The sequence below is a fragment of the Cyclopterus lumpus genome, chromosome 23 (genome assembly GCF_009769545.1).
Source record: "Cyclopterus lumpus isolate fCycLum1 chromosome 23, fCycLum1.pri, whole genome shotgun sequence".
Classification (NCBI taxonomy): Eukaryota; Metazoa; Chordata; class Actinopteri; order Perciformes; family Cyclopteridae; genus Cyclopterus; species Cyclopterus lumpus.
This window is the reverse complement of record NC_046988.1, coordinates 12142777-12169338: the sequence shown is the minus strand read 5'-3', so window position 1 is coordinate 12169338 and position 26562 is coordinate 12142777. Positions and strand designations below refer to the sequence as shown.

Genomic DNA, 26562 nt, shown 5'->3' with positions numbered 1-26562 from the left:
TTTATGCCTTTTTTAAATCTCCATAACTGGTGTAGTGGATTCTACTAAAAATGAAGACTAGGACAAATGCTTTTTAAAAAACTTTTATTACCAAAAATTTAAAAAAGACTGGTTTTCATGTTTTTTCAGTCACGCTGTTTCTTTAAAAGTAAGAGTTTGACCTTTTTGGAGAAACGCCAAGAGGATCAATAATACTCATTAGTATAGCGCTAAAGCCAGGAGTTTATTGACTAAGGATGCGTCTCATTTGGTCAATTTGTGGGGTGTTTGGATTATGAAGTATTAATAGCGGAGCTTTAGAGCCAGGCCTCAGGTCTTTTATACTAAGCTAATCACTCAATCAAGGGTTGTAGCTTCCTAAAGCAGTTACGAGTGGTATGGAAACTAAAGATATTAGCATTTCTCACATCCTCTAGCGGTATCGAGCCAATTCATTCTGGTTTTGAGATGTATGCCTTGACCCCAACACGAAGGTGAACGGAATAACGTGAAGTGCTCACAGCATTGAAAACCGTAACAATGTTCTGGGTTCCTGCGTGACGCACCGATAAAAGAATAGTGCCAATAGAAACCGTTCATAACTCACAGATCTGAAAAGTGTAAGGACACTTTGTGGAGGATAAGCTGCTATTAAACAATTAAAGTACATTTTCAGTGCTGTGAGCGTCACAAAAAACCCAAACTATATGTGGCTAGATGCCACTAGAAATAAATGTGAGGATGGTTGTAATTTTATTGAAATGATCTTAAAGCAGCTTTACGTACCACATTCAAAAAGGAATCTGACTGTAGCCGAGTGCATGAAAACTTACTGCACTCAAAACATAAGTATGAAATACCTCGCCGATTACTGAAAACAAAATACAAATGTTTCAATAATAAAAAGGTACATTAATGCAATAACACCTTGCATTTTCAGTTCATGCATTACATTTTGGACAGCTTTAATAAATATATATTCTATATTTATATGGTCATGAAAGCTATGGCTGTAAAACACACAGATTTGGACTGTTGTTTGTTCCGTTCTTCACAAAGCGAAGCCTCGATCAAACCCCAGAGTTGTGGTCGCTTTCTGCCGCGTCGACGGAAATCTCCAGAATAGACTCATCTTCCTTCAGCATGCTCTGAAATAAAGAGAACCGGAGAGAACGAAGGAAACTCAAAAAAGGTGAACTCGACTCTTTCGTAACTCGGGTTGGTAAACGTACTCATTGTTGGTCATTCTTCTACCCCATAAATGTCAGGTGTCATGTTCCGGTCATGCGGGAGAAGGTCAGTGAGTCACCGTTAGATTGTTGATTTCCTCAGAAAATGCTCCGATCTGTCTCACGGTCCCTTCGGAGTCTTCCATCTGCCGAAGAGAGAAAAACACAAAGAGGGTCGAGCTGCAGGAACGAAACAAAGGAAACGCGTTGAAAGCGTCTCCGATCGGTGATGCTCCGTGAGGAAACGCCTCCGTACCTGCTCCAGGTGGTCGAGGTGTTCCTCGTAGATCCGGACGCCCGCCTGGAAGCTGCTGCTCTTGGGCATTTCCACGTTCATGGGGCAGACGTACTCGTCGGCGTCGTCGTGACGTTTCTTCCTCAAAGTGCCGAAACCCCCGAATGACAGGCGTCTCGGCTGCGCGGGGGATGGGGGGGGGGGTTAGTCCTTGAATTACTTTCTGATATTTTTTTTAACAATATTAATTAGATTAATATATTTGGCAGATTTATTTAATATATTTATTTAATATATTTAATTAATAATATTTTTATATATAAATATAACATATTTAATTAACAATATTTTTAAGGAAAAGAAGGTTTTTTTATGGCATAAAGTGTTTAAGATTTGTTGCATTTACCGGTCTAGTTTTTTTGTTCAGGTGTTTAAAACCACCGAAAAAAGGATTTAATTTAAATCAAGCCGCTCCTGATGTGGACGCTCATCAGTAAAAGAACAACGTCATTATAATTTGAGTGACACACAATTAGTTCAGTGTGGAAAATGGACAAAAGAAAAACCAGTTGTACTCGTGCCAGCTGATCCCTGAGTGGACGGGCAGTTACCTTGACCTTGGCGGTGGCGGTGAGGACGATGTAGTCCGGGTTCTCCAGACAGTCCTGTTTGAGCCGCTGCGCCTCGGAGCCGATGAGCAGGTGGAAGTGCGTCGCCAGGTGGCGTCTCAGCAGGGTTTTGTTGGGAGGAATGTTGAGCAGGAGGGCGAGTGCTTCTACGTTGAAGCGGGGCTCCAACACCTTCAAGACATTGGAGAAAACATCACGGTGAGCGGGTCAGAGAGGAGAACGCCGTCTGGCGCAGAGCGGCGCCTGCCAATATGTGTGTGTTGTCGTCTTAAAAAAAATAAAGCGAGGCTGCCTGCAGCATACTTTGCAAAAAATACAAAAATAAAAAAGGTGCACACAAGACGACCACAAAAAAAAAAAAAGTTACCAGGTTACAGTACTATAATATGTACGTCAATAATAAAAACAGCATTTCATTCATTGTTTTCATATTTTTACAATTATTTCAAGAGGATCTTGCATCTAATCCGGATGCTCTCACCATCAGACCTCCGTGAACGCCGCTGCCCCTCAGATTGGGAGCGTATTCGGCCAAATCCACAGAGCGCAGCCACTCCATCACTCGGTGGTTGGTCCACTGGGAGATCTCTGCTGGGGTCATGTTGTTCTGGACAACGACAAGAGACTTTTAAATGAAAGAAAAGCCAAAAAGCTTTCGGGAGCAGAGACTGACAAAGAGGCTTTAGAACCTAAAAAGGAAGGAAAGGGTATTATGGGTTGTGACTTCCTGTGTGATACCTCGTCGGAGGGTCGTCGCCTGAGGCAGTTGGGTTCGTAGCAGTTGAGGCGGAGGACCTGAATGGCCCTCTTGATGCCGAGGTGATGGAGAACACTGCCCACCTTCAGAGACAGCAAGTCCTCCTGGGAAACCGCCACGGGATCAAACAACCACAAAAGAAATGTAGTCAGAGGGAAAGTTCAGCCAGAATATTAAAGAATTATTAGGAACTGCGTGTCACATGAATGTTTAAAAGGAGTTTTTAAAAGCTGCACGAAGGTTTCCACTCACCACCGTCATGTAGTGCAGCATGCATCCATCCACACGGGCCTCGTCAAAGTAGCTTTTGTACTGCGGCAGGCCGATGTCATCCAGCCACCCTGAAGCAAACATTTAGTCATGAATTACAAAGCCGAGGGGGGAAATACAGATGTTTTTATTTAGAAAGGTGACGTCGTACTCACGGGTCACCCAGTTGTGGTCCAGTCTGCCCTTCAGGTCGTCCTCCTCGGACCCGAGAGCCTGCAGAGCCAGCTGCAGCTTCTTCCTGTGGAGAGGGTGCTTCATGCACAGCTCCTGATCAGGTGAACAAGAGGGAAACCACAACGTCATGCAGAGTAGGGCCGCAACTAAAGGATTATTGTCACTGTCGATTATTTTCATGATTAATCAATTTGTTGTTTGATCTTTAAAATGTCAGAAAATGTGTGAAAAAAGTCAAGATGACCTTCTCAAATACCTCGTTTTGCCCACGACTCAAAAGATATTCAGATTACCGTCACATAAAAACACACACTTAAGAAACCTGGAATCAGATCATTTTGTCTCAAAAAATGACAGAAATCGATTAACAAAACTAATATAGTGTTGCCTAAATGTCAGAGGATGTTAACAGTAAGTTTTGGACGTCAAAACTTGGGCTTGGAAAGCTAAAAATAATGTGATTTCAATGGTAAAAAACTACAATCTGTGTGTCTTCAATAACATCTTTGTACTCACATTGATCACAGTGTAACAATAATTGTAACGCTGAGTTTGGGGATAAATAAAACGACATCTCGCTGTCACAAAAGCACCCTGAAGCAAATCATTCCTACCTTCTCCAGATCATGTTGCGACGCCCTCAGGAGCGTCTGGCCCGATTTGATCCAGCTCTGACCCTGAGGGATGTACAAGCCGAGGCCCAGCTGATGCAGCCACGCACACACTTCGTCTTTACTCCAGTGCGAGAAGGGAACGTCGACCACACTGGCGGAGGGAACATTGATCACAATGAATCAACTGGCGCAACCTCGACAAAGCAATCGTGGCCTTTTCGGCGACACACACACACACACACACACACACACACACACACACACACACACACACACACACACACACACACACACACACACACACACACACACACACACACACACACACACACACACACACACACACACACACACACACACACACACACACACACACACACACACACACACACACACACACACACACACACACACACACACACACACACACACACACACACACACACACACACACACACACACACACACACACACGTCGCCAGTTGAGCACCGCGGTGACGCCTACTTGTGTTTAGATTCACGTGACCAGCCGAGTCGAGGGCCGGCTGTGGCTCTGACTCCTCCCCTCCTGAACTCCATCTCCGCGTCATCGTTGAGGTTGAAGGAGCTGGAGTGGCTCCTCTTTAGTCTGCGGGAGAATCACATTCTAAAATGAGCAAAGAAATCCCCCCCCGTCTCATGTTACTCTGAAGTACAGCCGACGCAGCCCTGAATGTTACCTGCCAAAGAACTTCCTGAAGCCTTTGGACTTCTTTTTGGTTTCCGGCGAGGACGGCAGAAGGGCTCCGTCGTGAGGTTTCCGCGGGGGGACGCCGGCCAAGTCCAGGTGATCTGTGCCTTTACGCTCCGTCTCAGCTGTAGAAGGGATTACGCCCACGTTACCGTGACAAACCTCAACACAGCTGGATCAGATTAGAGTTTAAAGCATAACAACTAGAGGCGCCACTACGACCCGATGTTAAAACTACAGAATAAGGAATTTAAGTATTCCAACCGCTGCCACCCATGCAAAAGAGTTGTAAAGGACTACGACACAACTCACAGATTCTCTCATTTACAGCGAATGAGAAACGCTTCACTAAACTGGAAAGTACGGACAGAACGTCTTCATTGCAGATGGTTTAAAGTCACGGATAAGGGACAGCTGGATGATTTAGAGAAATACCTCAAACCAGAGCAAGGAACTCTAGAAATAACGAGTTAAATAGTGCTTAAAGCATTTAAATATGAGTCAAATTAAATAGAAAAGCATTTTTTGTTGCAACTGTGACAAGATGGTCACGAGTCAGAAAGGTTGGGAACCACCGATTTAAAGAAGTGGACGTTATGTAATCATCAGACTTCAGAGCGTGAAATGGTCACACCGCACCGTCAGTACTGTCTTTATTCACATCCAGCTGTATAATCCAGAGGTGCCATACTGCAGGCCAACAAGGCCACTCTGCTCTACTGTACCTAACGCAGGTGCACTGGCACTCCGGGTGCGATCTTCACAATTTACAGAGAGAGAAACACGAGGATCAGTCACAAGACATAACGACGCATCTCAAAAATATGGACAAAATGTGATGCGTTTTCTAGGACAGCCCAGCTAGGAGGAGCTCACAATCACCCAGGTTCGGAGAGCTGGCTGTCTGCTTGCCTCCACGCAGTTTGAAGAAGCCACGGCCGAAAGAGGAACGGGCCTTCTTGGTCCCGAAACTCCCGTCACTTGCTCTGGAAGGAGATGAGGAACTGGGTCCTGCTTTATTTTTGGCCTATTAAAAAGAAGGAAAATACAGGAGTGTAGAGAATTTAGGATATGGCCAACGATGAACCATTTCGTCTTTATTTTCAAGAAGTACAAGAGAAATAAAATGTAGTTGCACTATTTAACCACTCGGTGTCAGCGCAGGACAATCTCATACAGTGAGTCGCAGGTCTCTGTCATCAACATGTTCTCATCAGAGGTGATCTGCTCTCACCTGATCGCTGCTGCTGCTCGCAGTGCCTGAGCCGCCCGGCTGTGGGACGTCTGACAAACTAAAACAACAACAACAACAACAACAAGTATTTGAGTGTTTAAAGCTTAAAGAGTCCGGAAATATCCTCATCGTCAACTACTGTGGAAATACTGTTACTTTGCAGACATATCACGTAATTAAAAGTTCACATAGAAATGTACTGAAAAAGTTACATGCGAGAACAAGTGACCCCATTATTTCGACAAACTATGACGCATGATGACGGCAGTGTTATACGTCAGATATATCAGCAAGAGGGTCAAAGTTCAAGGCACAACGAAGCAGTATGTCCCAATTGTATGCATACTACATGCAACAGTAGGTGCCTTTTAAGGGCATGTGCAGTATGTACTTAAAGTAAAAAGAAATAGTACGCAATGTGCAGATTGTTGAGGATACTAGGCTGGGATTGATGTCACCATTGCTTTTCCTATTGCGACACAGAGTCAGGTGACTTCACATAGCCACGCCCACCTTCAACCTGCACAGAGGCCTAATCAGCCAGCATGTAAGGCACGAGCGATATTTGAGTAACTCTTATTTATATTAACTTTAAATATCAGGCAAATCCTTCCACCCACACACCGTATTCTGACTAAATCTGATCAAACTGATCAAGACGCACTGTAGTGAGCAAACTGTAGAGGGATTCAAAGCGTCTGCTAGGATTCATTCATATTTCGTTCATTCATTCATTTCAGTGCATCTAGTTTCAAATAAAGCAGAGAAAAAGAGGGTTTAATAACACGTAGGAACAATAATTAAGATCCGTTTTACCTTCCGGACGCCTGTAACTGTTGTTCTCTGTCCAGGTCGTTCATTTCAGAAAGCACTGCTATACATGGAATGGACTGACACGACAGAGGAAAACACGGTGAACTGAACATGTTTCTCCCCAACAGCAGTACGTTTGCACAGGCCGAACAAATACAAACCCAAAACAGAAGCTTCTTTAAAAGGAAGTCTCCAGTCTGGGTTTCATCCTGTGTTTACCTCGCCAGAGCTTCTTCCTGCCTCCCCTTCCAACGCCGCTGTGACCTGGTCCACGTCCATGGACACGGAAAGCGAGGGATCGTCTGGGATGTCGTCGTAGTCGTCTTCATTGAACTTCTCTGAGGGAGGACAGTCGGGACACTCATCAGGGATGTTCCGTTTACTTTTTTTAAGCTTATCCACCGTTTCAGGCTGCCATAAACCGTCACGCTATAAACCAAATGTATATTTAAAGTTACAGGAACGGAGGTTCTTTCTTCTTCTTTTTCTGAATATAAAACATTTGATGTAAAATACTCTCATTGTTTCAGCTTATAAACAGACGCAGCGAAGTCAGTTACTAGACTTCATTATTTGTTTATAATAATACACCTTAATATGAATAAAATGATGCTCTACATAATCTCATAGACTGCCTTTTGCATTCATTGCACTTTTAGTTTTCCAGCTGCTATTTGTCAAATCGTGAGAAAATGAGAGCTGCAGACTTTGTTTTGATGAGAATTAGTTGCTGTCTGGCAGCATTTAATAATTGATAATAAACTGTTACGGTTATTTAAATGCAGTGATGATAATGTTATAACTGCGTGATGCATCAGCAAACTAAGAGAGATTTTTAGGCCCCTAAGCAATTGCAAAATACAACAAATCCCCCCCCCCAAAAATGTTGACTTGACATTGATGAAGTCACAGGAATGAAAATACGGAGGTCGATAAATAACGAGTAACATTGAACCGACTGACCTTTGACCTGCTCCGGCACTTTCTGGCACTTAGTGAGCGACTCCTCCAGCTCCTTTATCCGATGTTCCTGTAAATAAACCACGCACGATGTTCCAGTTACGACTGCTTTCAACAAATCAAAGCTGCTGCTGAGGACCACAGCGGCACATCTCACTGCACCTTCACGTCGTTGGTCGACGCCAGTGACTCCAACACCATCTTCATCTTCATCACTTCGGTATCTGGGGGAAATGAACACACAATAACACACTTTATACTTTTCCCCCTGGCTCTGAAACCAGCCATCCGACAGCAGAAATAATGAACCCACTGGCGCTCTTGTTTGCTTGTTGCTGCAACAAACTCTTGTTTCAACTATAAGCACAAATGATCAAAAACACAGACTTTCTGCATGTTTTACCAGAAACTCGGCACAATTAAACAAGCACTTGTTAATCTAACCCAAACCATGTTTATCTGCAGGGAAAACCTTGTGTGAACCGTGAAGTGTGTGAGTACCACAGTAGGACTTGTCACTACATTGAGGTAGATGAGTAGAGTTGGGGGAGACTCGGGAGGGGAATAATATTCCAAGAAAAAAAGATTAGTCTCCGAGATTAAAGTGTGGATAAAAACTAATACATTTATGAGAAATATACTTAAATATTCTGTATGACTCTAAATCATAATTTTGAGAAAGAAAAAATTAAGATTAAGATCACGATTATAGCCGGCGTGAATTTAGTGTTCTTATAGTAAGGATGGCCTCTGAGAGAGACGGAAAAAACCGAAGATATACATGTGCATTTTCTTTCATATTCTTTACAATATGGGTTTACTCAATGTTCTCTTTCAGTATTTGAGTCATGGTGGCTTGACACACTTTGGTTTAAGTTCAGTTGCTAATGAGTGTCTCACAAAACTTCCTGGCAGAACATGCTATGTCGAAGTGATTTAAAAAAATCCTAATTGGTTTTGTAGTCAAGTTGTCTTTTTTTCTCTTAACAGCAGACGTCTGACCCAGTCGGGGGCGGAGCTTTGCAGATTTGATCTCGTTAGTGAACACACAACCAGTGTCTGTACAGTGAGCTGGAAGACTAAACAAAGCCCATGAGATTACCCTGTCGAACACACGTTTACAGCAGACATGTGGAAGAGACTCCCCTTCATTTAACTCATGGCATTCCTCTCCCACCACAGTGGATTAGATAAGGCCAGCGGTGGGAGGAAGGAGTAAACCGGTCAGATATGCTCGGTATGGAGCCTACAGACAGGCAGATAAGGAGTAAAAACCAAGAGGGCCTCAAATCGCTTCATTGTAGTTCAGACTGTCCGTGAAATGCAAGATAGTGAACAAAATAATGAATGAGGAAATCCAGATGGAAGCAAAGCAGCCGTTATTTGTTCAGCGAGAATGCTGGAGGGGGATCTGGTGTTGTTGGAATGTGAAATGTCTATTTGTCTAATCCCTGCAAACCCTTTTTGTAATATTAGACTCCGTGAAGCTCCCGGACATTAATCCAAACAGCCCCCACCTCTCTCTCCTCCCTCGGAGCTGCTGTGGCTCTCCCCCCTCAGCCTGCTCTCGTCCTTCAGCCTCCTCAGGTCCTCCTCTCGCTCCTCCAGCTGCCTCTGCAGAAGCTGCAGCTCCTCCTACAAAAACGAGAGGAGATGGAAAGTCATCATTCTGGGATTCTCCTCACTTGCGTGTGTGTGTGTGAATAAAAACTTTGGATACAATCAGAATAGCTTTTGAATCGTCTCTTTTTTACCCCCCATTTACAAGCTTTTAGCGGATGGATGTTTTAAGATAACAGGGAAAGGGGAAGGCCATGACCAACACTCATAATACAATATATCATCATCCCTAATGACTATTCTTGGATTGTCAAATCCATTCTTTAGTTAATAAAATGTCAAAGTAAAATAAATAAATGCACATTGCATGTTCAGTGAGTCCAAAGGTTTGTTTTGACATATAAAACAGACAAATGCAGCACATCTTTAGGTTTGAGAAGGTAGAACAAGAGTGTTTGTCAGCTTAATACATTTCAATAAATTACCAAGAACCTTCGGCGCCACAGAAGATACTTTATATTTGCTCACATACAACAGTAGCGCCCCTTTAACACACAATGAATGAGAACGAGGCCGTCAGTAGATCTGTTAGTTTCTGTGCTTCTATTTAACACACTTGTGAATGCGACTATTCACTACACACTGAAAAACTGGACATGCATCTAAAAACTACCACGACAACGCTCATCAAAAGTGGATTCAAATAACAACCTGATTGAAAATTGATTGAAATTAAGACGACGCACTTGCACAAGATGTGTAGCCTGGAAAAATATGCCATGAAATAAGAAAATGATGACTGTTTGTACTTTTAGTCACCCGAGTAAGCTGTATGATTATGTATATATGCTGTTTCAGTCTAAAAGTGCGATACAAAAAAGGTAGGGTAGAAATCCTGAAACCGGTGCAGGTGAAAGCACTTACAGCGAGTGTGGAGAAAGTCGGGAAAGCAGAGTGCAGCAGTTGGGAAGCAGCAGGTTTAGAGGATCTTAAGGGCCAGAAAGGAAGAAGAGGACAGGCTGGGGGGGATCAAACCTCGTTCACCTCGTCTCCAGTGAACCGCTCACTGTTCCGCTTCGGACGCTTGACAGGTTAGCGTGTTGCACAGAGATGTTAAAATCACAGAAGAAAAAAAGGTGGGGTAAGGAAAGGGAGCAGAGAATAGATGTCACAGGGTTTTAAACATTGTAATGAAGCGTTTCAAAAGATCCTTCTGATCTGCCGTCACAGCCAAATGTCAAAGAATGAAGCGTCCGCTAGCCGGAGCTTCAGCGCACTCACTTTGGTAACTTTGAGTTTCTTCTCACACTGCAGTCGTTCGTTCTCGATGTCAGTCACCCTGAACCGCAGGTCCGTTACTTCCTGGTACAAGCCCTGGGGAGGAGAAAGAGAACTCCCATTACCCTGTTAAACTGGGAGAGAAACCTGTACTGGGGAGGGTTTATGGAGACCGTGTGGGGAGAGAGGTCAGCGGGAGAAATTCCAGCCAAACGTTATTTTCGGACAAGTTGGAAGATTTAAGTCAAGAATGCCCAAACAAAAATATTAAAGAGGGGAAACTCCAAACGTATGTTTGTATATTAATGAATAGAATGTCCCACTTCATTATTGAAGGACGTCCACGGCCGATAACACGCAACTATTACATCTTGTTTTTATTTAATGAGATATCCTAGTCTCTAAAAATCTCAGACAACACAAATAAGGACGAACGCCTTAAACGTAAACAACTTGCTAATGCAATCTTAACAACAAGTAGACATATGTAACAAACGCACCACGCACACAGTGTATTCATACAAGATCAGAGGGAGTGTACTGTTGAGACCCAGAAACAAAACTCACGCTTCGTCCAACATCACACAAAAAACACCCTCTTTGAAGAAAGCTAACAAAATGAGACTCTAAACACGACTGTTTATCATAAACAGTATATGAGTGATGTCTGTTTTCTTTGGGGGGTTTTAACAAAATGCATAAATCAGGTGTTGACGGTTAAACAAATATCAGAACACGTCAGCGAGACCTACATGGGACTGACATGCTGCGTTCTTCAGCGCTTGATTTAAAGCTTAGTGAGGGAGATGGAAACAAAAACAAAGACACGCAGTTGCATTCAACTCAGACGCGTACTGTCTGGAAACATAATATTCCCCAAGTATATGTGGACAGAGTGTGTGGAAACTATAAATCCCACAACCTTTTTAGCCCCTTAGAGAGGGGAGAGAGGGGGGAGGGGCAGAGGTATGGGCGGGGGTGGGCTCTGGCAGGAAACAGCTGCTGGCTGGAGCACAAGGGGGTGTTTAAGCCCCTTCTGTAACCCTTTAAAGAAGTTCACCCTGCACCACGAGTGAGACAGACCAGACTTTAAAACAGGGACTGGGCGGGGCGGGGGGGGGGGGGGGGGCTTCCAGGATTCAGAGTCACGCGTCGCATGAAACAAGCTGCAGGTGCAGCGGAGAACTTCAGGCTCCCTCTGCTCCGCCTCACATGGCATTTTAAAGGACTCGTTCGTACCTCGTTGTCCCTGTGATCTCTCTCCACGGCCGTCAGCTTCAGCCTCAGACTGGACACCTCGGTCATCAGCTCCAGCTTCTGGGTCTCCAGCGTCGTCCGGTTCGACAGCTCCTGTGGAGCAAGGCGCACACTTGGCAAAAGCTGCATTTAGATGTTCAGTGGAGAGGTGAACATTTTGAAATGGGCTGGGATGACAGTCAACGTGATGGTAACTTTTATAGAGGCTCTTCCTTACCTGTTGCAGCAACTCCTCAGTAGCATTCAGTTTCTGCCGATGATGATCCAGGCAGGTGTCCAGGTCCCGAATCTTTTCACCTTGCACCTCGACCTGGTCTGTGAGGACACTTACCTGGACAACGGAGAGACGTTGGTATTAATCAGTACTGTGAGCACACATACTGTCGGTCCTTCAGGCAACATAATCCTTGAAAATATAGGATTCTGTTGCTCGAAAAATCAGATCTGTACCCAAATATACTGAAAATGTTTTCACGGTTTCAAGTATTATTATTAAAAAGCCCAAATCAACAGTTTTTTCTACTAAAGCAGTATTATCTGTGTATCCAGAGCCTGATAAATGTGTCAGAGCTTCTTTGTTTGCTAAAAACCAAAAGTTCCCATCTGTTTTGAAAAAAAGAAGAAGCTATGTACTTGTTGTGACCTCTGTCTTGAGATGCTCATCTTCAGTATGATGGAGTGGCTGTGGGGCCGAGTGCCACAGACAGGTCAGGTTGTTGTTTTCATGGGATGTCTACACACAGAGACTAATAGAGGAATGCCTCGACCTTTACTTTGATCAAATCGCTGTAGCACCATCTTTAGGTAGAATGTCACCCTTTAATTCATCTTGCAAATTAGACTGCACCCAATTTGGTCTTGAAGTTTTTTTAAATGATCACCAAACATTCAAACTATCAGAAAATATGTGCAGCCTTTATCAATTTGTTTTGAACTCAGGAACCCATGCTTTATATAAAAAAAAAAAAAAAAAGGTCACATGGTGATAATACGGATCATTTTCTCACATCCACAAAACCTTCAAGCAAATCTCTTAGAAATGAAAAACAGACAAACCAACAAATGGCACTGAGAACGTGGTCATTTCTCAAGAGGCGTGAAAAAAAGAAAATACACAATTATCCTGCTGCGCTGCAGCTCCAATAAAGAGTTGTGCTCACTAACCTGAAGAACAAGACACTCTTTGTCGCTCTCCAGCCGCGACAGGCGCTCCTGGTAGACGGCTTCTGGGCCGTGGCCGTTGGTCTGAAATGAGAAACAATGTGTGTCCATTTGTGCCATCTGCACAAATTTTGTCGCACGACTTAAATATGGGTCACCGCCGTTATTTTATTTTGAGAGGGGGGGGGGGTTTGAAATAGGGTTCTGGCTGCGGAGTCCAAATGAAAATGCACACCAGCCTTGAGCCGCATGGATTTTCTAATGAGTGCTTATCCCCTAAGTGGATAACTATATAACCTCCTTGACAATGAACTCACATGGTTTTCACGTGAAGAAAAAAAAATAAAACAGATATGAGAGTTCATAGAAACATGCGAGGGCCAATAGCGTTCACACATCAAAAGGATTTGAAAATTTAATCAAAAGCAAAGCGGGGCCTCGTCTTTCAAGCTCACGCATGGAGAGCCGAGGGCCGCGAGGGAAGAAAAACAAGAGCCGACGAGAGTTTGGAAGATGGAAACTATTTGCAGCGGGACCCCTATAGAAAACTCACATCATTCATAAAGAATGTCATAATAGCACTTTTACAATAAACAGAGTCACGGCAATGGAGCACGATCAAGAGTCCTCTCTCTCAAACACACACACCGACATTAATACACACGGACGCTGCAACAAACAAAAAAAGGGGTTTAAAAAAATGACGGAGCTGCTCAAAAACTTTGCAAGAGCAGCATCTGCGACCACGTTCATGCATTCAAACGCACGCACTTATATCTTAATTAGATATTAAACAAGATCCTTTTTGACCAGTTATGTCATATGCATGTGACGGTTCGGAAGAAATGTGCTATATTTGAAAATCTACATATATATAAAATGCCGACCTGCACAAACTGGCTCACACAAAAGTGTAACACCACTTGGTTTAAAATAACTGTTGAACAGAGGTGCAAAAGTGGCAACATTAGCTCTGAAGTATGACATCACGTGATATTTATGTAGGATATAAAAAATAAAAATAACTTTATAAAAGTACCCGTTGTCATCCCATTTGTAACCTTAAGGGTGAACAACACCAGAATTCCTCCGGCCAGTGGAAGATATTAAAGGGTTGGATAGAAACCAGAGGATGTGCTAACGTTGTAACGACAAGGGAGACGAGTATATTTAGTTTGAATATAGTAAGAATGTAAGCATCACGAATTCTAGAGAAAGGTATTTGCCAAAACATCATTTAGACCACCCGCCCGATTGAATTAATTGCCATTACAATAAATAAGCCCAAGGTTATGTCCAAACTAGGTTCCTTTTGAAATGTCCTTCTTTTGTTTAAGTAACATTGTGTTATCATTGTGCTTGCGTAGGAAATGCGCTGTAAATCTGCCTTGCCTTGTGAGGCCTTAATATGATTCATTCATGTGTTTGTGTTAGTTTATGGATGGTTGTTAGCTTGTGAGCAGAGCTGTTATTATTGCAAACTAAGATTTGTACGTAATAAAATCGCATCTGGCTCTCAAGTGGACACAGGACACTCGAAAGTGTTAACGGCCCCCAGAGTGAGAAAAGCTCCGATATGCACAAACACCGTGTCTTCTGTTTCAAACGCATGCGGCAAAACACCACATGTTAAAACAGCCTTTCATAAATGGACTTGTTACCAATCGCCCCTGCAGCCACTCTGCCAGCCCGTCTGCAGTGGAATCGGGGATCTGGCATCGCAGGTTGTCCCTCTCCTCGATGTCCATGAGCTCCAGGACTCCCCGCAGGTCCTCCAGCAGGTGCAGCACCCGGAGGCCACCCAAGAAAGGGGAGGTGGGCGACTGGCAGTCGTACAGCCCGTTGGAGTAGTCCATGGCCTTGGAGCCTGCGGAGACCGAGAGGAAGAGTCAGATGTGGGATAACGATAAGAATTCAGGGAAGTTCGGAAACGGCTCTTTATTATAATTGCTATCACTCTAATGTTTTTCAATCAATAATCAAAGTAATCAAATTGTCAGGTTTTTATCAAAACAGACTAATGGATAGATAACTTATAGACGGACGATTGATCAGATACACAGACATTAATTGAGTTGCTTATTTGTGGACTTTGGCAAGAGCATTGCAGTCGTTTAGATAATTATTGCTGTTTATTCACCAAGAAAAGTGTTTTCATTAAAAGATTGTACTTAACTCCCTCTGAGAACACTCTGTTCTTCACCGAAGACATTGAGCAATCATGTTACTCCTACTCCTGTTTTTTTTATTTATTTATTCAACACACACACACCTAGGCTAGGGCTTTTAACAAACATCATGTGACACAGTATAACCAATTAAATCTTCTCCCGTATCTGTGGAAACCACATTTCCAGATTCTTCATGGTGCAGCGGCGCGTTGCCTGAACTCAAGTGCATTACGTTCCCACCGCCTGCGCCTCACCATCTGTCATCGGTTTTAAATGTCGGCCATAATGAAAAGGTCCGGCGGAAACGAAGAGGGGCTAAATAAGTATATAAACAACAACAACAACAACAAAAAGCACTGCTTCCCCACAGTAGCGAGGGAGTGGGGCTCGATGACGGCTGTGGTTTCTGAGGAAACAGTGGGGACTGGGGAGGGGTGGGGGGCGGGGGATGTCATGTGATCAGCCGCCTTGCTTCCCATTGGAAAGGTCAGCGCTATAATTACACACATCAGCGGAAAAGTGGCGACTCTGAAAGCGAGGCCTGCTCTGCTCATCTGCAGAGATGCCATAAAGTTCTCCGAGCAGGATTTTATATTCCAAACTCACGGAGCCTGAATAATCATTAGTTTCCGTCACTGCGGGGACAATGGAAACTTTCTGTCGTCTCTCACAATGGAGGAATGCAGTGAAAGCAGAAAGGGGCCGGTGATCCAGCGGCACACATTCAGCATTATTCCAAACGTGTACGTATATATTCAGGGGGAATTACATTAAGCTGCAGGTAGTGGAAGGAGAAGGGCACATTGTGTTACCAGCCGCTGGACGTAGAATTCCCAGCTTGCAATTCAATGGTTTCCAGATGTGGCCGGACACCATAGTACGCCATGCCCACTTAAAAAAAAAGTGCTATGGGCTTAAAGTGGTTACCTGCTATGATCCCATCCATTTGCTCCAAGGCTGCTGCCAACATATCGCTGGCGTCGGACATCATCTTGTGCTTTTTTTGGGGGGGAAAAAGAGAGGAAGAAGAAGAAGAATTTTAATTGATTGAATGAAGACGAAATAAATGAAGATACATCTGCTAAAAGAAGATTGTGTGATTGGATCAAAACTCCATAACAACCACTAAAACAGGACCTTGTGATGAGATTATCTCATCAATTAAATTACATCAATTGCGAGCAAACCAAAGACCGCAACAGCTCACGATTGCAAACCACCAGTCGATAACCTCTTCAGACAAAACTCCAGTGATTACTGCCAATAATGACGGTAATCATGATCATGAATTTCCAGATTCTCAACAGTGAGGATTGTCTTCTTTTCTTTTTTTTTTTTTAAATTGTAAACTAAATAGTCTTGTGTCTGTTTATTGGACAAAACAAGAAAGTTTAAGACGCAAACGTGGGTTTGAGGAGATTGTGATCGTCAGCGTTTTCAGATATTTTAGAGACGGGACAGTTTGCTGATTCGACAAGAAAACACTCAGATTAATCAATAATTAATGTAATCATTTGCTTACGCCCTCGTCCCCTTTTGGTTTTAAAGTTCAAAGTATTGTTTTTTGTTCTGTACGAGCATCAACTTAAAACTTAAAAACCTGCCTGCAAGTTTTTACGTTTGAAAAACAAAACAAGTGTCATCACTAATTCGGTTACGGGACAAGCTCCAATTCTTCCTTTTCAAATGGCTGCTGCATCAAATTAGCCCTGCAGTCTGTAAAAAAAAAGAGACAAAAAACAAAGCTGGGACTTATTACCCAGCAAGCTGTATTTCCGGCCGTCAGGCGGGCTCCCATCTGGAATAGTGGCACTATTCTCCCAGGGGTCTCAGGCCTTGTAGCATCGGCATGCTCGGCATCCCAAGCATCCATAACAACGTGGGACGGTGTCCCCCTGACCGCTGAATTCAAAACATCATTCTCTTTTCCTTATTTCTAGCGTGGCCAGGAAATTACATTACGCTTTCTTTAAATTAAACTATTAAAAATGTCCATCTTCACTCGGAAATGAATGGGATTTGTGGAAGTATTTAGAGATAAATGGATAATGTTTTTTGGTCTTCTTGTGAGATTTGTTGACATTAAGAGAACACAATAAAAACAAAAATAACAGCAAAATGATCCTTTAACTTGCACACATCACTTCAAACTAAAATCGTATTTAAGATGGTGTACAGTGCGTCGAGACCTATCAACATTAAAACCGGGGCGACTGTGGGTCAGCGGTTAGCATGCCCGTCTTTCAATCCGGGGGTTTGCGGTTCAATCCCCTGCCCTAGTCGATGTGTCTTTGAGCAAGACACTTAACCCTGAATTGCTCCCTGTAGCTGTGTCTACAGTGTATGAATGTAACATGATTGTAAGTCGCTTTGGATAAAAGCGTCAGCTAAATGACATGACATGACAAGACAGTGGCTCTACTTCAGAGGTCTCATTGGGCTGCAGGGTTGACTTCATTACGCCTTCATAGGGGTCACAGTGTCACACCCAGCAGGGTACCACATGGGGGCATTAAGAGTGTAATTAAACCAATGGCCTCACTACGAGCTGTTAGAACAAGGGGCCTTAAGTGATTTCAACTACCCCACAGAAAAGAAAGCACATTTCTTCATACACGCTGCTTTGTATTCATCCCATTCTATAAATGTTAAATTAAGATTCAATATGAACCAAATTCGCATGACGTATATGAGCGTGTGAAGCATTTGAAGTCATCTGAAAGGACAAAAAAAAACAGGACTTAACAAATGAAAATAACAAAATGGCATGAAGAGAGAAACACCAGTGTGTGCTATCTTGTGCTCTACTAAGCTATCTCTTCTGGTCATGGTGCATCCAGGGGCGGAGGGAAAAGTAGGATGAAAAACATTTAGAAAAATAAAAACTAATCCCAGTGTGTCACCGCGATTGAGGCGGATTCTCCTTCTGTCTCTGCTGTCTTGTGATAAAAAAAAAACACACACATCAAAACTAGCATCATGGGTTTTTATGAGAAATTCAATTCAGTGGAAAACGAAGATCAGCCGATGCACCAATTAGAATTTAAGGTTTCATTTGTGCCAGAGACCGAATAAACCAGGAATTACATTTGCTCCGGTGCTGGTCGTGTGGCAGAAAAATGGCAGTGAAACTAGCTACGTGAACACAACTTTGTCCATTCTCATAAAAACGAGGCCCTTTAAAATGCCAGGCGGGAGATATTTTCCACTTCTTTTTTTGCATCAGTGATGAGCAGGTCATCCATGAAGAATCTTCTGACCAAAACCTCAAGAGAAAAGCCCACGGATGAGGGTCCATCTCCCGAGCCGTGTGCAGAACTGTCTGTAATGATGATTGATAAGGCAACTGTGGAGGAGTGAGCACTACACACATTCCTGAGCAGGTTAGTTATCCCAAAAACCAAACACTAACGCCTGGTACTGACATCCCCGCTGACCTCTCTTGACCTCCCCCTGCATCCTTCAGAGATAACCCCAATGACTTGATTCAAGCTGGTGGTGGTAACCCTAAAAAATAAAGAGACTAAAAATGACTATGAATTGAGCGTATAAGTTGAGTAGCCAAAGCCTGATGCAACTGTTCGCTCTGTGCCATCGAGCTCCATTCATTGTTGTCCAAGAACTGTTAACACACTGTTGCTTCATAACCATTTTAGTTTGACTCAACACTACATCGTCCTGCTGCTGTTAATTGCACACCAAAGCACAACATGTGTATTAATCCACCGCAGAAACTAATCCCCAATAAAGGCATTAAGTACTCCCATTCGAGTAAAGTTTGCTTTTATCTACCGTGGCCAGGAAATAAATAAATTAAACTATTAAATCGTGACCTGTTTTTCAAGATATGCATCTTCACTCGGAAATGAATGGGATTGTGGAAGTATTGAAAAATAAATGGATAATGGTTTTGGTCTTTTCGTGAGATTTGTTGACATTAAGAGAACACATTAAAAACAGAATAACACTTGTAGACATATGCTTTAGGGAAACACATTATATATATATATATATATATATATATATATATATATATATATATATATATATATGTATATATATATATATATATATATATATATATATATATATATATATATATATATATATATCTTCTTCCTGTCAGGAAGGTATAACTTCTCATTAGACAACCTTATCGGACAAGAATGTTCTGCAATAAACATGAACAACAACTTGGGATAAAAGGACCAGTGACAGCTTCATTAAATGTACTTCTTTGTCCATGATGTTGTACTCGATGCATGTTCTGAATGCACTTTTATTGAGGCGTGCTGCTCACAATTCACTTATTCTCTGCAGATCGTTCACACCGACATGTTTAAAAAAGGATCAAATGTGATCAATCTAAAAGTAACATTTCCAAGTCTATTTTTATAGGAATACAAAACTCGACTATGCTGTAAGGTGGTTTTAACATCGACCAGATGTAGACAGGGCGGTATGGAGGGGGAGGGGCATTGCATCTGCAAAGAAAATAGGCTGGAATTACTTGACCCTATGCTGAGTGGTCGGGCCCTGACACACATACACACACATACACACACATACACATGTGTACGTATAAATACACAAACACACGCCTCTGCTGGTGCCTCACACACTCCAATAGCTTCCTCCCAGCTGTGGTAAAGATGTGCATTTCCCAATTGAACTGGCTCAGAATAGTAATGGAAGAAGCATTAGTTGTTTAACTGCTCACAGGATGGTGGATCACTTTGTTACTTGTTGGATAAAAGGTCCAATTAGGTTGCATTGTTTGGGAATCTGTCTGAGGCTTTAAATCACAAGTGTCAATCAAAACAAGTTTAAATAATTAGCCTTCAACTAATTGCGAGTATTCTACGTTTAGCTGTCATATTTTCAGTAAGGACTCAAACTCTTGCTTTCAAATGTAATCTTTCTTTAAATGTGAATAAAAGTCTCAACACATATAAATCGGTTATTTCAACAAACCAGAGTGGCAAGTGACGATTATTTTTAATTTTCGATGAATCTGACGATTATTTTCTTGATTTTGGCTGATAAACGATAAGAAGTTTGGCTGATAAACGATGAGAATTCAATGCCAATGTGTCTTTTGTTTTTACATCAGCAGCAGATTGTCCTCTTAAACCATTGGCCTCCATTGGCATTTGATTAAAGTAATATTTGATCCTTTACTCAAAACCCATCCATCCATCCATCCATTATCAGCTGCTTATCCGGGGTCGGGTCGCGGTGGCAGCAGGTTCAGCAGGCCGACCCAGGCTTCCCTCTCACCCGCAACACTTTCCAGCTCATTCTGGGGGATCCCGAGGCGTTCCAAGGCCAGCCGGGAGATATAATCCCTCCAGCGTGTCCTCGGTCTTCCCCGGGGCCTCCTACCAGTTGGACGTGCCCGGAAAACCTCTAATGGGAGGCGTTCAGGAGGCATCCTGACTAGATGCCCGAACCACCTCAGCTGACTCCTTTCGACACGAAGGAGCAGCGACTCGACTCCAAGCTCCCCCCTGATGTCCGAGCTCCTTACCCTATCTCCAAGGCGGAGCCCGGCCACCCTACGGAGGAAGCTCATTTCGGCCGCTTGTCCGGGGTCGTGTCGCGGCTTAAAACCCATATCAAACTTATTATCGAGAGGAATATAACAAAGTCAGATTTCATTACTGCATCGAGAAGCCACCGGTGCAGTTGTGTTTTAATATAGAAAGCTTTGCTATCCGAGTTGCAAAGACATCGACTATCCTTAGCTGAACAATAACAACACCAATCGTACAGTTTTCCAGAAACTTGCCAAAGACATTTTGACCCTAAAGAACTGTTTCTGAATGAATAAATCGACTGTCAGGCTTGGTAGCCGTTAGGACCGCCCTCTCCAAGTGGATTCGTCTCATTGGTCGTTTGGTCTCAAGTCAACTAAGATTTATTTTGTCGGTTAGTTTGGTTTATAAGCTTTTTTCCAAGAAAACTTCTGAACACATCGCGCACGTATACACAAAATGAGTGTTGGTCAACTAAGAATGGCTTTGGTTGAGGACAGCCCTGGTGTCAGTAATATTGTTAGGAGTAATACTATTTGCAGATAGTACTGCTAGTAACTGCAACTTCATGTTCATAAACATGAGCTGCTGATTATTCTCATTTTTATGTATTATTAAAATGCCAAATCAAAAGCTTCCAGAGCCCAAGGACAGGTTTTCCAGTGTCAAAAAAACGCAAATATAATTATTGTGCCATCATATAAGACAAGGTTTGTTCATTTGTATTAAAAAAACAGTTATCAAAACAGTTGTCGACCAATTAATCAACTAATTATTTCCGCTCTAACCATAATTAGTTGCAGTACAGTACAACAGTAATAGTTAAAGTAGTACTTGAAGAGGTAACGTGACCTGAGGGAGTCTATCCCACGTGAAAGGCGCCCACCAGCCCAACACCATGCCTTTGTTTACCATTGCCCCTGAGAGATGGTTCAGTGGACTTTAAGTTTGGGCTGCTGTGAGGTCACAATGTTTGACAGAAACGAGCAGCCGTTTCACAGCACAAACAACTCTTTGTCTTTCAGAGACTCACATGATAGCACCGCGACGCTGATCTCAAGTTATAGCAGTTTTTTTTTCTCCCATGTGGCCCCTCAACTCGCCTACATCACCGTCAGAAATCACATACGAGTGGAAACAAATAATAAGAAAATGCTCGTGGAAAGTGCCAGGGGCAAGAGGAACTGAGTGAGAAATCACAGCGCGCCAAGAAAAATGGACTTTCGCTGCTTTTGTTATCAAGGACTTAGCAGAGAAGCAGCCCTTCCTGAGTTTCAAGTCTTATTTAGGGCATAATGTCGCAGCTGCTGCTGTAAAAGGAGAATCACACGAGACGTAAACTACTGCAAAGCTAAATGAGGTAGCCCTGCAGCAGACAACCATAAACACAGAGGCATGCCAACACTCAGGAAGACCGTCACTCCTGTTAGGAAGCGTTTCCTGGCGCGCGCGCACGCGCGCACGCGCGCACGCGCGCACGCACGCACGCACACACACACACACACACACACACACACACACACACACACACACACACACACACACACACACACACACACACACACACACACACACACACACACACACACACACACACACACACACACACACACACACACACACACACACACACACACACACACACACACACACACACACACACACACACACACACACACACACACACACACACACACACACACACACACACACACACACACACACACACACACACACACACACACACACACACACACACACACACACACACACACACACACACACACACGAGACGTCTTCCTCTTGCCACCAGCGATCACCAGCACTGCCTGCACTAACCAATCTAAAAGCTGAAAATAAAGCCACTTTACTTGCAGCTCATATAAATAAGACTGGGTCCTTTAATTATATTAAATGTGGGACAAATGGTTCATCTTAAATTTGAGATTTTAAATTGATGTATGAAGCATGTAAACATCTCAATGTGGGTCAGTGGTTAGCAGGTCCGTCTTTCAAACAGGGGGTTTGCGGTTCAATCCCCGCCCTAGTCGATGTGTCCTTGAGCAAGACACTTAACCCTGAATTGTTCCCTGTAGCTGTGTCTACAGTGTATGAATGTAACATGGTTGTAAGTCTCTTTGGATAAAAGTGTCAGCTAAAATGACATGTAATGTAATATATATCAACTTTAAAGTGACACCTCCCTTCTTTCAAAATACACCAACGCAAGAGAAATGTACCAAGAATGCGAGGAATGCACATTTCTAGACATGTGGCTTCAAGAAAAATGACAATCTATGGACTAGAAAACGTTTGGGCCTGTGCCACGCTGATCTTACTGCAGGCCAGGTTCACTGCTAATACCAATAATACCAACTAGGGCCAATAGTGGACTTTGCCTCCTCTTTACAGAGCAATGAATAAATGCCTGTTGCCTGAGAAAACCAGATGACTGGTGCCAGGATTTGTGTCTTATTAAACGATCACCGAGCAATGTGAAATGTGGGTTTTTAATATGCCAACATGTCCAGTGGAGCATCAGATATGGCGGCGGATATTCTGGGGCAGCCAAGCGTTAGCCATGAGAGTGTGGCGACATACAAATATGGTTATTGTCAGAGAAGGAAATCAAATCCTTTGTTATGCTTTTTTTCAGGTTCTCTGCCCAGAAGCCAAAGACATCATCGGACGTAGAGAGGAGGGCTGCCAGCAGGTCATGCAGCGCCTCAGGAGGGAGGTTCTTCCTGAACAACGTTATACTACAAAGGTATACCCAAACAAAGGCTGCAGGAGTCTGAGCTGGATGGTGAAAGACGTTGACACTGGACCAGAGGCAGCTTTTAAAGTGTTGGCTGCCGCTGCCTTATATATACAGTACATGTGGGTGGGAGCCAAACTGGAGGTTCACCGTTGTGATTCATGATTTGGATTGCACATTAAAAATGGACATGTGAGGTATGAATTAGATGTGGTTGAATAAAAATCAAAAAGATTTTTTTTTTTTAAAGTTAGCACAATTCGACTTGTAGAAACTATAAATGTACCAAATCTGAGGAATTATTATTTTCTCTGTTCACACTTTGTCTTTTTTTTGTTCTTCTCTGTGGGTGCTCTTTGTCATGCTATATATATATATATTTTTTTATTTTTTTTGTGATTTTTTTGTTATTTGTGTTAATGTGAAAACAATAGTGATGCAGCTACAATAAAACAATAAAAGCGCCGCAGGATTTAAGCGTATTTCTTCTGATACCATGGCAAGAAAATGTAATTATATCGATAATAGAAATAACGCTAAACAATCGACCGCAACTAGCTACTACACTGGAATCACTTTTAAGTCAACACAAATACCAGTAATAGTGTGAGCAACGTTAACGTTACCCACAGAAATAAATGATATATTAGATGACGTTAAAGTAACCGAAGTATTACGAACAAGGAAAAAAGAAAAAAGAGCTGCACTAAACTCGGCGTAACTTACGACAGTTAAAAGCATTTTAACCCCAAACTAACTGTTTAAACGTCGGTTTAACTTACAGTTTTCGACCAATAAATGAAAGAGAAGATATCCTGGAGTCTCCGGCGGCTTTACTCCCAAACACTGTTCACAGAAGCTTCATGGTTTTGGCGTTTCGCCGTCCCATTTCTCTGAGAAGTGAAGTTTTCATCCAGACCGTGGGGATCCAAACTAAAATAGACATTTCGAGCGGCGTCAAGCTAAACAGGCAGCAAGGCACGCGACCGGGGAAGGAGGCCTTCAAAATAAAAGCGTAAACTACGTCAATAGTGTTTCACCAAGATAGATTTAGGAAAGGAGGAAATATTCGTAACCCTGACCTCCTTAAACTTAAAGCGTTGTTTTCTTTCTTTCTTGTTATCCTCAACCGTGTGCTTTTTTTTTGGGGGGGGGGGGGGGGGGGGGGTAAATACTGAATATTTATAGTTTGTATCAGGCCTACAGGTAAAAAAAAAAAAAACAGTAGGTAAAACGATCTAAGGAGGAAAAATCATGTTCATTCTCACATTTCCATACTAAGGCCCCACTGTGATGATCGTTAGGGGGTCACAAGCTGATTTAAAGGTTGAAAAACACAAACCTATATGAGTCAAGTCAACTGTATTATTAATCCAGCCTGAAATCAGAAGTTTGTCCTGGGGTACGATGCTGTACAACATACACACTGTGTGTTGAAATTTAATATTTACAGCCTAACTGTCAAGATATTTTTTTATTTTTTTATTTGTCATTGGCAATATTGTCTGCAGCATCATTGTGTCCCTGCTGTTTTAGTACACTTGCTTTTACCCTTGCTGTTCAGTAACAGTATTTCTGATACCTTCTAATAAAGACCTGACAAGGTTATCACAACACTTAGTTTATGCAGACAGTCAGTGTGGTTCAAAATCATGAAGGTGTTTCCACTGTAATTTATGTAATTTTAAAGCTTTTTATTTGTTTGTTTTTCCCATACTTATTTATTTTAAACGCATTGAAAGAAAAAGAATTAGCTTGGAAAATGTGGGTATTTTTCTTTGAAGTGCGGAATATTTCTCACAATTTTGTATTGCGTCTTTGTAAAGGTTTAAGACTCAAATCCGCATTATTTTGAAAGTCCATAACGGAAACAATATGTGTCATACCACGGGCATGCGTTTAACACACAACAAAGTACGCGCATGTTAATATTAACAATGTACTTATTTTAAGAACAGTTTGATCATAGAGCTTAGCTGTAAAGCCTGAAATCACCTCAATGAGCTGCAGTCATATCTCAGTTGCCTCAGTGCTTTTCATTTTGAATTAGGGTGATTTTCTCCACATCTCCTCATTTGCATTTTACAGTTTGATTTAATTTCTATTGTTAAAGAAGAGATAATGGCACTTCATTATTGCACTAAATTAAACAAGTTCCCAATTGTCTCCAATAGTAAGTAGGTACACACTTAATACAATTAATCAATTTCTGCTTATACCCTAAATGAATACATGTTAAAATCAGTGGTGGGATATAAGTAGTACTGTACAAAGTATAATTTGGGGGTTCTATTTTAGACACTTTGCTCGCCATTCTTAGATTATATTAGATACTTAGATTATCAGTTTATCTTGGGGCGAATGTGGCTCTGGTTTCGCATGTCGAAGTGTCCTCCACGGTGAAAGGCTTTTCAGTGTTTGCTCCACCATTAAAATAATAACTATTTGACAATAAGAGCATTTTTTTAGACAACACATGACAGACACAAGTTAATGTTTAAATTGAGATAAATTGTCAAAACTGAAGCATTTCATCTCCCTATTATAAATATTTCTTGCTCGGTGTTATCCTTTTCATATGGTTCGTCACATTTCTCTGGGTGCCACTAAAATCTTATCTTATCATGTCATTAATGCAACAAAGACAAGCAAGACCAGGATATTAAAACCTGCAAAAACACTCAATACAGGACAGAATATAAACATATCACAGTCAGACGGCTTTTTCTGTTCACATTTACTCTCAGTTCTTCCCCTGCTTTGAGAAGATAGCTGCTTATCCAGGTCATCAGATGGACATTTAGGATGCTGCGACAATGGACTCAATCTGTTTTCAAGTTCTAGGCTTGGTTGTCGTGGAGGTTTTTTTTTTGTTGTTTTTACTTTTCTCAGCTGTTCTTGACCGTGTCTAACTTTTCCCTCCTCTGCTTCAACGTCCTCCCTTTCTGACACACAAACATAATATCAGAGATAGATTACTTTTTACTAACATTAACTTTGCTGGCTGTTAGCTAGCTAACGTTACAGAGCTTGCTTCGCCAATTTCTAACATCTGAAATTTTAACAACTCAATAATTCTGAAGACAAAACAATACTGGACACTGTCAGTTCCGGCTGATTGAAGCTGTAATTCTTCTGATTAATATGTTCTCTCACTCAGTCTCTCTGCTCTCCAACAGTTGGAGGTTGATGTTGGTGGGAGGGAGGGAGGGGGGG

At 42.4% G+C, this 26562-nt stretch overlaps 1 protein-coding gene across 2 annotated transcripts; it reads right to left on the bottom strand.

Annotated features, from left to right (window-relative positions):
* Positions 1-114: 114 nt before the first annotated feature.
* Positions 115-24330, bottom strand: ppfibp1a (PPFIA binding protein 1a). 2 transcript variants are annotated; one of them, XM_034526774.1, is made up of 26 exons: positions 24129-24259; positions 15979-16048; positions 14542-14747; positions 12884-12964; positions 11937-12050; positions 11702-11812; positions 10466-10558; positions 9142-9259; positions 7787-7848; positions 7628-7694; positions 6884-7002; positions 6668-6741; positions 5852-5909; positions 5500-5644; positions 5343-5375; positions 4607-4742; positions 4393-4515; positions 3888-4038; positions 3255-3366; positions 3082-3170; positions 2811-2933; positions 2554-2679; positions 2055-2243; positions 1465-1623; positions 1289-1354; positions 115-1127 (listed from the first exon to the last, which is right to left on the bottom strand). In XM_034526774.1, exons 2-26 carry the CDS (start codon positions 16040-16042, stop codon positions 1050-1052), a joined length of 2697 nt encoding a protein of 898 aa, XP_034382665.1. In that variant the 5' UTR covers positions 16043-16048; positions 24129-24259; the 3' UTR covers positions 115-1049. The 2 variants fall into 2 exon arrangements, with proteins under 2 accessions (XP_034382665.1, XP_034382666.1); XM_034526775.1 differs by lacking the exon at positions 5343-5375 and having other exon boundaries at positions 24129-24330.
* Positions 24331-26562: the final 2232 nt, after the last annotated feature.